General features: G+C 33.5%; 1 protein-coding gene across 1 annotated transcript in view; it reads left to right on the forward strand.

Annotated features, from left to right (window-relative positions):
- LOC123647208 (neurabin-1-like) overlaps window positions 1-13,103 on the forward strand; it is a 35,534-nt gene that overhangs the window by 13,952 nt on the left and 8,479 nt on the right. Inside the window, exons 4-5 of the mRNA XM_045564499.1 lie at window positions 896-992; window positions 1,095-1,254. Coding sequence (XP_045420455.1) covers window positions 896-992; window positions 1,095-1,254 — 257 coding nt within the window. The remainder of the gene's footprint in view (window positions 1-895; window positions 993-1,094; window positions 1,255-13,103) is intronic.

Consider the following 13,103-nt stretch of genomic DNA (forward strand, 5'->3'; position numbering starts at 1 on the left):
TGAATTTCAGCAGCTCTTTCTGAGCTACTGGTTTGCTTCCATCTGTTGGATCTCATTGTAATGTCAGGGAGACTGACCAGGAGATTTTTACTACATTTTTCCACCAGTTACTTCTAGCTAGCTAGAACAAAAAAGTAGTATTAGTACCTTTGTTGGTCTTCCATGGTAAGCCTTAGAAGCTAAGCATGTATGTAAGATTCACCACATCTCTGTTATTTCCTATTATAGAAAGAATGCTTTTAATATTTAAAAGAGATTGCTATCAAAATTTTATTGTTAAAAGGGGGAAATCATACCTAAATCTTTTTCATGTAATAATTTTATATTAAATTTTGCTAAATTTGCATATTCTAGGCTCTCAAAATGGAGCTATTTCTCCTTCTCCCCGTATTGTCCTTAGGTGTGTGAGTGAATACTCACCTCAGTATTTCTGACTCACCCAGCTTCCTCTTTACTATTGTTCATAGAAAGAAATCTTATTATAATTTTCTTTTTCAAACTCTTATCATCCAGTTCCATCAGTTTACTATGCATATGACACTGGAAATATGGAATTATTTGTCCTTGACACATAATTATCTCCACTAAGTGACCCGAGGCGGGTCATAAGTGCAATAGCCTCCTTAAAAATATGTATGGGTTTTCTACAATCCAGGGCCCAGAAATGAAAATCATAATAAGAAAAATAAAAGCATTTTTCTTTACTTTGTGACTCATTAAAGATATTTTATTTTCTTTCATTACTATATGCTTTTTCTTTATGATTGAATTTTGTTGATTTAAATAGTCATCTAGTTATTTATTCTACTATGCAGTTGTTTCGAGTAAGAACTTTTACATGTTTCCTCATTTATTGAGTATTTGATATAATCAGTTTTATTATTTTCTTTTTTAGAGAAATTGATTTCCTCAAGAGACAGGAAATCGAAAGGAGGAGATTAGAAGATCTGGAAAACGCCCATCTTGTGGAAGTTCAAGCCCTACAAAGGCGGGTAAGTTGTACCCTCAAATCCACTAAATAATTAGATGGTTTTGCCTGGTACTGGGAGAGGGGTGCTAGTTTGGAGTTTTATGAATGGATTTGTTTTTTCTAGATCAGAGATATGGAAGGTGAGTTGGTCAGGCTACTGAAGCCAGGTGAAGCTAACAACAACATCTTTGAGAGAAGCACACCTCTTGGTGAAGTCTCTGAAGCCGATACCATGGAGAATTTGGCTGTCGAGCAAACATCTTGTCAAGATGTCCTAACCCAAGGTTTGTTTAACATAACCACAAAAATCATTTTTAATGACTATGTAATTTGGCCTTACGTTCTTCTTTTTCTGACTCAGAGATTTAAAAGTTGAAAATACCTTCCTACTGTGAGAAAGAAGGAAAGGCTTATTAAAATAAGTCTATCATTTTAGTTCATCTTATCAAAAATAAATGCTTAATATAGAGAATTAACAAAATCCCAACTAATAGGCCAGTAATTATTTTTAAACCATCATAAAATTGATAGACTTAATAAACTGCTTTAAAAACGATAGTCCATCCCATCTAGTATGAGCTGTACTACTTTATGTTAATGAGTAAGGCTTAGAATTTTTAAATCACTAGAAAAAAGATTTTTTTCATAACATCAGAAGGCAGACTGCCTGCTTCTAGTACTTGGAATTCACTTAGCTGAGAAATTCTGTACAGTTTTATACTTTTCCCTTGCTGTTCTATGTGTTCTACTCAGGTCTTTTCCTGTCAAAGATCAAGTAAGACCAAAACACTGGAAACATTTTCTATTGTAAATGGTCATCTTCTTTCATACACCAACCGTAAATGAATTACTTCTGTTCTCACGCACATACGCCATATATACATTGTGTGTATATGAATATAAGTGAATGTTTTAATATCTATAGTATATTTATAAATTAGAAAATGTGTAGGAATTTATAAAGATAAATACCCAGGAGGATATAAAACTTTTGGTTTCATCTTTTTAAATGTATACATTGTAGTCCTTGGAAAATGAAAATAAAAGAATGTTGTGCCAAATTAGGCAGGCATGGTGGCGCACACCTCTAGTCCTAGCTACTGAGGAGGCTGAGCCAGGAGGATCACTTGAGCCCAGGAGTTCAAGATTACAGTGAGCTATGATTATGCCACTGCACTGTAGCCTGGGTGACAGAGCGAGACCCTGTCTTTAAAATTAAAATGAAATGAAATGGAAAACAAACAAAAGAATGCTGTACAGCAGAATTGTCGTGATAGGACCGACAACTCACAGCAGCAATTTGACATGCAGTAAAACAGCGTTAATAATGAGCTGTTTAGTTTTTTGATGATCTTTCTCACATATTAAAATGTCTGCAAGGAGATTTTCCTGATAAGCAAGTGTTTATATCCTATCATTAACTTTTAGAACTAAACTCTTAGCTATTAAAAATGGAAAGCATTAGAAATCTTTTTTTTTTTTTTTTTTTTTTTTTTTTTTTGAGACAGAGTGTCACTTTGTTGCCCGGGCTAGAGTGAGTGCCGTGGCATCTGCCTAGCTCACAGCAACCTCAAACTCCTGGGCTTAAGCGATCCTACTGCCTCAGCCTCCCTAGTAGCTGGGACTACAGGCATGAGCCACCATGCCCGGCTAATTTTTTTGTATATATATTTTTTTAGTTGGCCAGATAATTTCCTTCTATTTTTTAGTAGAGACGGGGTCTCACTCTTGCTCAGGCTGGTCTCGAACTCCTGACCTCAAGCGATCCACCCGCCTCGGCCTCCCAGAGCTAGGATTACAGGCGTGAGCCACCGCGCCCGGCCTAGAAATCTTCATTTAAAATTAAAGTGATATCTAGAGATTTGAATCCATTCACTAGGTTTTTTCTGATGGGTTTTCTCTAAATAGGATATAATTTACAAATAGTGCCTCTCAGTCAGCTGAAAGAGGAGAATTTAGCACCAATATTACCACTAACTGAGGAGGTAGGTGACTTCAAGAAGATCATTCAGCTTCTCTGGGTTGATTTTGCTATGTATATTATAAAAAGAATAATACTTCTTTCTTGCCTAACTTACAGGATGTTTTGGGAGTTTATAACTTAGTCCATAAGGCCAAAAATAGTAATTGTACTGGAGTTTTTGTGGAATTATAACTTTTATACCTAGAACACTATAATATTGATATCTAAAGAAAAACACCAGAACTCAAACCAATGTGTCTTTTTTCACCTTTTTGAATATTTTAACTTTAAAATAATTGTAGTTTATAATAAATACACATTTCTGCTGTGGCATACACAAAGTGTGAACAATAACCAGTAGCTTTTCATTTCTATTCATTTCTTTCAGTTTAGAAATTTTATCTTGTCAAACATATAATTAATGGTATTTATTAAATTATATGACAATAGAAGATCAACAAACTATACTATTAACATGGTGATTTGGATCAAAACCTTACATTTCTTCTGAACCCTTTTTCTATTCTACACCCTCCATTTTGCCACATAATTATCAGTTTCCTTAGCAACCCTGTCGGTTCACAGTGAGATGCAGAGACTACTAATTCTTACTGAACCCAATCCATGCTTTTGCAGTAGAGGTAGAAGTAGTCATCTCAACATTAGTAGCATGCAAAACAAGCATTGCTCTTCCAGTTTTGCTGAGGACAGTCAGTGATAGATCTCCTTGAACTTCAATTGCTTGATCACATAAACTAAAATGGCTTGGTCAGTAGTTAGATAGGAATGCTCTGGAAAGTACTTTTCTAAATTGATCTTTTCTTTTGCTGGGGAATGCTGAAGTACTAGAGGTGTAGAAAGGGGAGTAAGGGCACATACCTAACATCAGCCATTCAGCATTTAAAGAGCCCCACCATCGTTTTGCACCGGGAGAGGTACAGCAGGTACAGTCAGCTTCCCTAGTCCCCACCCATTGGATGCAGTGTTATCCTCCCTACTTCCTTCTGTCCAGTTCTGATTTGCTCTCCAGACACTAGAGTGTTAAGATGAGTGGTTTAGCATGTTCTTAGACCTTGAGGGAGCTTCTGAAGCAAAAAGATGATCAATTATAGGTCAATGAAAAACTGTCAGAATAAAATAGTGACAGAAAGAGAAAGGGATGGCAAGTGAAGGCCGCAGAAAGGAAGAGCTATAAGCAACCATTTCTTCATGTGGACTCAAACTCTTCTAGAACAGAGCTTTCCAAGTGGGAATGGATTAATTATGTGACTCTCAACGTTGAATTATTGTAAATTTTTGAGGAATGAAACTGATTTCCAAACCATATAAAAATTTACCAGCTAAAATTATATTTGAATACCATTTGTATGTTTCTCTCTAGAAATTAAGCCAGCTCAATTATTTCATTAAAATTCTGATAAAGATTATCCATACAAATTCATTATTTAATGTATTCCAATACTTTTTTGTTGTCATTATGACATAAAGCAAATGGCACAAAATTTTTTGTCTAACCAAGAGTCATAATAAACCCCAAATCCAATCTAGTTTACACTGGTGTGCTGGTCAAATATTATTTTCCATATGTGCCAGGAGAGGAAAAATGATAATTTTGCCCTACTGCTGTGTTTCATGTTTGTTATTTCTTAGTGCCTAGGTAATGCCAGGATTAGAATAAGAGCAGAGGATAGGAGTGTTAGAGAGATCTTTGTAGGTTAAAGGGTTGTGATCTTAGTTTGATTCGATTTCCTAGAAAAGTCACTGAAACAACACATTTCTTCCTGAGCTTCTATATATTCCAGGATCCTTGTGTTGATACTGTTTTCAGCTTCAAATATTTTATATGCTGTTTTGTTAAAGAAGGATAATGCGTATTCCATAGAGATACTGAAAGAAAGACTGGGACCAAAAGGTGGAAGTTCCTTATGAAGGCATGTTCTGATTATCCTGAGGAGTCAGGAGTAAATATGATATCATTTATTAATAAAAAGTTATTTTTGAACACTGAAAACTTGCTTCCAGGCAGGCTTTTAGGTGGCACACCTATTGCAAAGGGAAGGGTGGCTGCTAGGGAAAAAGTAGTTGGCCCTGCCAAGCATACAATGAGGTATATAATTTGTGAGGTGGCTGGGACCAAGGGTGAAGGAGAGAGGAGGTTTGGTAGGAGACAAAAAAATGGAATTTAAGGCACTATGTAAGTATCTTAAGAGATGAGAAGGAGTCCAAAGAAGAGAAAAATCAAATAAAATTATGATATTTTTTCCTGATTCATAGACATTATGTTAAAGGTAGGGCGATTTGAAATGGCATAGGGTGTTCTTAGAGTAAAAGTGCACTTTGAGTGCCTGAAAAAGAGTTTGTATGTAATTTTATAAACATTGTGACCCATGAACAGTTTTGAAGCATAACAGGAACTAAGTCACCTGTAGGTTTGTAAATGTAATCCTAGTAATTCTGTGAAGTTTGAATATTGCCACCAAGTGCTGCTTCTTTCTCACATCTACCTACTCAGTCAGTGGACCACCAGTTAGATAAGCAGTTATCTTCCCAAAGGTGTGAATGTGGAGGGTTACATAAAGCATTTTCTACTTTGTTCCTTTAGTTTCTTATTATTCTTTAGCTCTGATGAGAACCGAACAAGAAGGAAAAGACTTAAATTACAACGTGGTGGATTGTAGGAAAGTCTAGACTTTCACAGTAGGTTGTGGCTGGAACTAATTGCTCAATCCTGGATGTCTTTAAAAATAAGAATATTTCGTAACTACTTAGCTAAATTTAAAATGTCTGGAGACAGGAACACAAGGATATAAAATAATACCTTCTTGTTTCCTCTCCTTTCCCTTACTTTTTTTCTATAAAATGGTTTGGCTGTTGCAATAAGACCCCATATTACCCAAAAGTAGATCCTGAAGATGAGGGTCTGCACCTGTATCCTGAACCCAGTATACTGGGCCCCCGAACCCAGGACTTGTGCCCGAGTCTGTGGAACTCTGAGTCTATTTAAATATTCAAGCCCGCCAATTCTGATCATCAGTCCCCCTCCACTTGGTATTTGCTTATTGTGACCCGGTTGTTAGCATAAAATTGGTTTGCATGGAATCTGATTTCTCTGAATTGAATCACTTCTCTAAAATTTAGGGTAAATTGAAAGTGGCTAGGTAAGAGAGAAGCATGAGGATGAGGACAGAGTGGAACCAGAAATGATGCTGCAAGTATATATACATACTTACACTCTTTCTGAGGCTGGATCTTTAATTTGGCTGTAAGCTTTCTAGTTGACAGAAGAAAAAGGAAACCCTTGTCAATTAAATTATTCAGTGTTCATAAGATTAAAATAAACCATCTGCTCAAGAAAAATACAACAATTGGTAACAAGATAAAATAATGCATGATTTGTAGCAAACAGTGCTCACAATATTGACAACATCCTTATAGAAGATCCACAAATGATTTTTTTAGGACACTTTCACACAGTAATCACAGTGTAGACTAATGGCATCACATAAATATACAATGCAGTGGTCAGTAAAAACAATTAAATTACGGGGGAGAGGGGATGGGTCGGATATCATGGTACTTAGTTCTCTGTTGATCTAGCTTGGTGCCCAGGAAGTCTATCATGTATGTCAGGTCAAATTTTCTAATTAAATAAATTTTTAATTCATTTAACTTTCTAGAAGTGGTTCAAAACTTCTAGAATATGTTACTGAAAGAGATGTGTTTAAAAATTTCACACTAGAATCACAGATTTATCTGTTTCTTCTTCTGGTTATATCAGTTTTTGCTTTATGTGTTTTGAAGTGATGTCAATAGGTATATTCAATTTAGAAATTGTAAATCTTCCCAGTAGATTTTCCTTTGATCATTAGGAAATATCCCTCTTTATTTCTAGTAATTCACTTTATTTTATACTTTAGTATTTAAAGAGCCCATCACCTTTTTTTTTGGTTAGTGTTTGTGTAGTGTATCTTTTTTCATCCTTTTACTTTTTTTTTACAAGCTGCAAAAAAAATTTTATTTTTAATCAAAATGCCACAATAGAACAGAAATTGAAAACATTTAGCAATCATCTTGTTTTTAATACTGAGAACAATTTCTCCTTTCACAAAAACAATACCAGCAACTCATTTCTAGTTAAGTGCACTTCAAACTTATGAATACTTCATTTTCCAAAAAGGTCATTCTTTTAATCTTTCTTTGTGTCTTGCAAGCAGCATATATTTATTTTTTATTATAAATTTATAAATCTTTATTTTTAGGATGAATTTAGAAAATTTCTATTTAATGTATTTACTTGATATGTAGAGTTTAAATCTAACATCTATTTTATTTTCTAGTTCTTTCTTTCTTTCTTTGTTCTTTTGTGTGCTTTCTTGCCTTCTTTTGGATTAATCAAGTGGGTTTTTTTTTCCTTACTTAACTTTTTCCTATATTAACTTTTATTCTTCATTTAGTGAATACATAGAGATATAATTTAGCATATTTTCAGGAGAGGATAGGCAGAATAATTCATTAAGATATCTCCCATTCAAGTCTTGCAGTTCTTAATTGGGCTTTTTAAAAAGTTACTTTTATAGATTTGTGGAGTACTTGTGCAGATTTGTTACATGCATATATCGGGTAGCGGTGAAGTCTGGACTTTTTGTATAACCATCACCCAATTATGTGTATGTAGTCCCCAATAGATAATTTTGCACCCTACACTCCTCTCCCATCCTTCTGAGTCTCCAGTGTCTATTACTCTACTCTCTGTGTCCATCTGTACTATTTAGCTCCCACTTATAAGCAAGAACATGTGGTATTCGACTTTCTGTTTCTAAGTTATTTCACTTAAAGTGATGACCTTCAGTTTCAATCATGTTGCTGTAAAAGACATGATTTCATTTTTTATGAACAAGTAGTATTCCATGGTATATATACAACATTAAATGAGCTTTTAATAAATATTGAGTGGCTGGCAAATGCCTTAAGTATGATTTGCCAATTAATGGAGTAGGGATCTATACATCTTAACAAACAATTAACCTGAAGATAGAGTGAATACATTTTTATGATATTTAAGCTCTCTAACATTGTTATGTTCTGGAATAGAGAGGCATTCCACTCTCAGGTGAGCAGAATGAACACCCATTGACTGGCCAGGTTTCTCTTCATTAAGAAAGTAAATAAATCTTCTTGTTCACAAAGATAAATAGGAAAATGAAATCACAAAAAAGGTCAAAATAATTTTATACTGAAAAAAATTAAGATAAATGTAAACAAAAGCCCACATCAGCCAAAATAAAATCTCACCCTAGAATGACTTGTTTTAAGTAATACTATTTCTTGGTGTACTCACAGAAATAAGATACTAGAAATGTACACCCTACCAATGAAGTGAGATAACTTATATGAAACTGTTATTTATAAAGAAATAAAAATCTTAAGAAGTCCTACCAAAAAATGATTATTTCAGTCTTAGAATAGTTGATCTGTAATTTACTTTTAGGCAGTAATTAGCCAGCAGATTCAGCTGAGTGTATGAGCTACTGCTGGTTAGAGAAAATAAAATCCTATTATATACTTACAAAAGAATGCTCCTTTGTATTCCTTGACTCGTTAAATGTGATGTCAGATAATTAACAAAAACATTAAGAAGAAGCAGGTTTACACTAAAATACAGATTTGAGGATTTTGTTTGTTCATTTTGTTTTAGTATTCCAATCGATTTTGACTCTTTAGGTGAGATTATGGTGCAGGTTCTTTACCAAGTTCATGCAACTCTGCTCATAATTGATTCTCCTAAACAGTCTCAAAGAAACGTTTAAAAAGTTCAAAATGATATATGCATTAGTTTGCCAGGGCTGCCACAACAAAGGGCCACAGACTGGTGGCTTAACAGAAATTTATTTTCTGACAGTTCTGGAGATTAGAGTACAAAGCACCAGAAGGATTGGTTTCTTTCAAGGTGTTTCTCATTGGCCTGTAGATGGCTGTCCGTGTGTCTTCACATGGTCTTCTCTCTATAACTGTGTCCAAATTTCCCCTTTTTATTTCATCACCTCATTTTAACTTAATTCTCTCTTTAAAGATTCTGTCTCCAAATAGTCACATTCTGAGGTATTGGGGGTTAGGGCTTCAACATATGAATTTTGGAGGAAAACATCTCAGCCTTTAACAATGTATTTTGGTACCTGATGAATTTCTGATTTGGTTTGTGTGATAATGGTTTTATCTGAAATCTAACTATTTATCAGGTAAAATATTACACTGAGGAACTCCAAGATGTACTTGATAAAGCAAGTAGCTGGTATGCAATTTGGAAAAACTGACAATCTAACTGTTCTAAAATTATGCTTTTCAAGAAATGGGATCACTGATACTTTGGTAAGCAGAGATAGCAGAGTAGGAAATAGCATAAGTTTTAGAGTCAGGCCTATATTTAAGTATCAACTCTTCTGCATATTAATTGTGTGACTACAGACAAGATATTTAATTTCTCTGGTCTTAGAAAAGTAGAATAGTTTTAAAACCATAAAATTTATAGTGTTGATAGGATTAAATGGATTATAGGATTAAATGAGTCCATGTTAGTTAAGTGCTTTGTGTAGTACCCAGCGTAAAAAGAGCTTAGTGTTTACCATCATAATAGCATTAATAACAACAAATGCTGTATTGAGTATTTTAGCTTCCCTTTTACAGTGGTCTGTAAATAGCTCTAGAGGCTGAAAGATATCTTTAGCTGCCTTATTCAACTTAATTTCTCTATAAGCTCCATGAAATAATTAAATATGACAAGGCCTAATCAGAACAGGTCCTGGTTGCTATAATAATCTGAGAGTTGACTTACAGAGCTGGCCAAATGAGCATTCCAGGTGTCAGGCAGGACTGGAACCTGCACTCAGCAGAGTGTCTCAGGCAACTGTGCCGCATAATTTTCTCTCAAAATATCAGACTTAGCTACTTCTTTAATGTTTTATTGTAGTTTTTTTTTCAAGGCACTGAGAATTTTATACTATACTACCTAGATTGTGTAGAATCCTAGATGACCACTTTCAGTTTTTCTCATGACATCTTACAACCTCTCTGAGGTATATTTGACCACCAGGCAAAACCTTATCAAACTAAGTACCAAGTGGATATGGTCTATGTTTGCTGTGAAATTTTATAGTTAGCACTAATATTAAGTTATTCATAATCAGCTAAATTATGGAAACAGGGGAATCCTGTCTCTACAAATTAAGAAAGCTAGACTTCTAAGCGCTTTCAACTAACAATAGGCTTCCATTTATAAATAGTGCTACAGTGAACCACCTTATGCATATATTATTTTGTTTTCCTATCATATTTTTGAGATAGATTTTAGGGCTACAGGTTAAAAGGGCAAATGATTCAAAAGCCTAAGAAATTCCAAGTGGGATAAATAAAAATAAATCTATACTTAGGTACATTATATTGAAACACCAAAGACAAAGGGAAGATTCTGAAAGTGTCTAGAGAGTAAGAGTATCCAATTAAAAGGTATATACTTAAACCTGGCAGTGACAAAAATGGAAGCGAGAAGACAATGGAACCATATCTTCAAAGTACTAAGAGAAAATAACTGCAACCTATATAGTTAATAAAAATGTTTCTTAAAAAAAAAGAAAGAAATACATTTCAGACAAAAATGGAACATTTTCCACCAACAGATACTCAGAAAATAAATTTTTAAAATACTTATTTCAAAAGGAAGAAAATGATCTAAGAAGAACAATCTCAAGGCTCAAGATGGATTATTGAGGAGAAAGTTATACTGAAAGCTATTAAATATCCTAAGTTAAATATTAGCAAGCTGGATTAGCAATTCTGCTAATATTAGCAAGTTGAATCCAGAAATGTAATTAAAAAATATATATATCATGACCAACTAGTATCTATGCAAACAACAAAAAGTTGGTTTAAAATTAGAAAACCTCATATAATTAACACATCAGAGGAAAAATGTATATAATTATTTTAGTGGATGAAGGAAACAAAGTGAATACCTATTCATGATAAAAAGTTTTATTGAACTAGAAATATGGAAGAACTTCCTAGCTTGAAATTGTGAGGCTAACAAAAGTCTCTATCACACATCATATTAAATGGTAAAATGTTAAAATCAGGAATTCCCTTTAAAATTAAGAATGCTTTTAATATTTAACCACTAAATATACTATTACCACTATTCAATGTTGTCCTAAAGCTCCTAGCAATTACTACCAGACAAGCAAAAGAGGTAAAATATTTAAGGAATCAGACATGAATCAATTCCAACAAACAGAAAATATAATTTTTTTACAAGATTTTACACCATTTACAATAACTAAAAAAGATATGCATAAAAAAGGTAACAAAAGATGGTCAAGACCCAGGGAAAGACATCAAAGAAGACCTACATAAATTGGAAGAGAAAGAAAGCCTCAATATTGTAAAAATGCCATTATGCCAAATTAATCTATTTTTACATATAGTTAGAATTTGAGCAGGGTTGTTAACTTTCTTAGAACTTGTCAAGTTGTTTCTAAAATGTGTATGAATGAACAACTTGGTCCAGAATAGTCAAGATACTTCTGAGAAAGAACAAGACAAGGAATTTGTTTTTCCAGAAACCAAGATTCATTATAAAGTAAAAGTGAGTCTAGAAACAAACTTATGTCAATTTGAAAATAATACAGAATTGATGCTGCAGATCTGTGGAGAAAGATTGGACTAAATGGTGCTGGAAAAATTGAGCATCCATATGGAAAAAATGTAATTGGACCCCATCTCATATCATTCATAAAATAATTTCCAAATGGATTAAAGTCTCAATTATGGAAGTCAATATTTAAAATTCTTAGAAGAAAATGAATGAATGAATGTTTATATGATTTCTTAAACAAAATACAAAAGTTCCAAATCACGAAAAGTTTGAGAAATTCAACCCCAGTAATATTAAGAAAATATGATCATTAAGACACTATAAAGTACATGGAAAGAGAAGCCAAAAATTGAGAAAGGTATTTGTAGCGCATATAAGAAAAAAAGATTGTTATCCAAAATATATTAAGAACTCACACAAATCGTAAGAAAACATAACTAACATAATAGAAGAATGGACAAAACACATAAGCCATTCACAAAAGGAAACCCAAAGGTTGGTAAACATAAATAGATGTTCAACATCATTAGCAAAAATGAAATGACTGGCATAAAGTTTCACAGTGTGATAGCCAGCACTTGGGGAAAAAAAGAAAATTTCATACAGCTATTTTGTTAAAACAATTTGATATTATCCAGTAAAATGGAATATAGACAAATTCTAAGGCCCAGCAAGTTCACTTTGATGTTTATATTAAGTATATACCCTCCAGAAACTCTTGCCAATGTGTAAAAGACATGTTTAAAAATATTCACTGCAGCATTGTTCATGATAGCTACAGTAAAAAGTGAATTAATTCTAGTCACACCTTTCAACATAATGTTGAGCAAACAAACTAAAAAACAATTTACAGTATATTATATGTAACTCATTACCATGTATATAAAGTTAAAAAGCAACAAAAACTAATCAATATATTCTTTATTTGTATAATAACTAGGAGAAAAAGCAGAGACTACAACCAGAAACAGGGACTAGAGAGAGCTTCCAGAGTGCTCATTTTATTGTATGGGCTTGATAGAGGTACATGGGTGTCTGTTTTTTCTTTTTCTTTTTCCATATGACTTACATATATGGTATACTTTTTTGTATAAATAAAACATTTTAACATGGAAACTTTAAAATAATTAAAAGGTAAGAATAAGAAAAACCACAGAAGATTTTTTTTTAAGGCTTAAAATGTTAGTTTAAGGTTAGGTAAGAAAAAAAAAGGCTAGCATCGGTCAATAAGGAGGTTCCTAAGGTCATTGGACTCCTCCAAGAAATCGTTTTCTTTGTCCTTTTTGTCTTTCTCTTGAGCCCTCAAAGTTAGTAGCTCTTTTCAGATACCTGTAAATTTGAGACCAGGCCAGACCCCTGCCACCACATCTAATTTATTTTCTGATAGAGTTTGGGAGTACATTAAGCATTCACTTTTAGCATTGGAACCCAGAATTTTAAAGTAAGGTTAAAGGCATGATTAAAGCCAGAATTCATTCAATGGAAAGTCATTAAAAGGAAAGCCAGTGCTTGCACTACATTATTAG

Source organism: Lemur catta, chromosome 11, assembly GCF_020740605.2.
Source record: "Lemur catta isolate mLemCat1 chromosome 11, mLemCat1.pri, whole genome shotgun sequence".
NCBI classification, from domain to species: Eukaryota; Metazoa; Chordata; class Mammalia; order Primates; family Lemuridae; genus Lemur; species Lemur catta.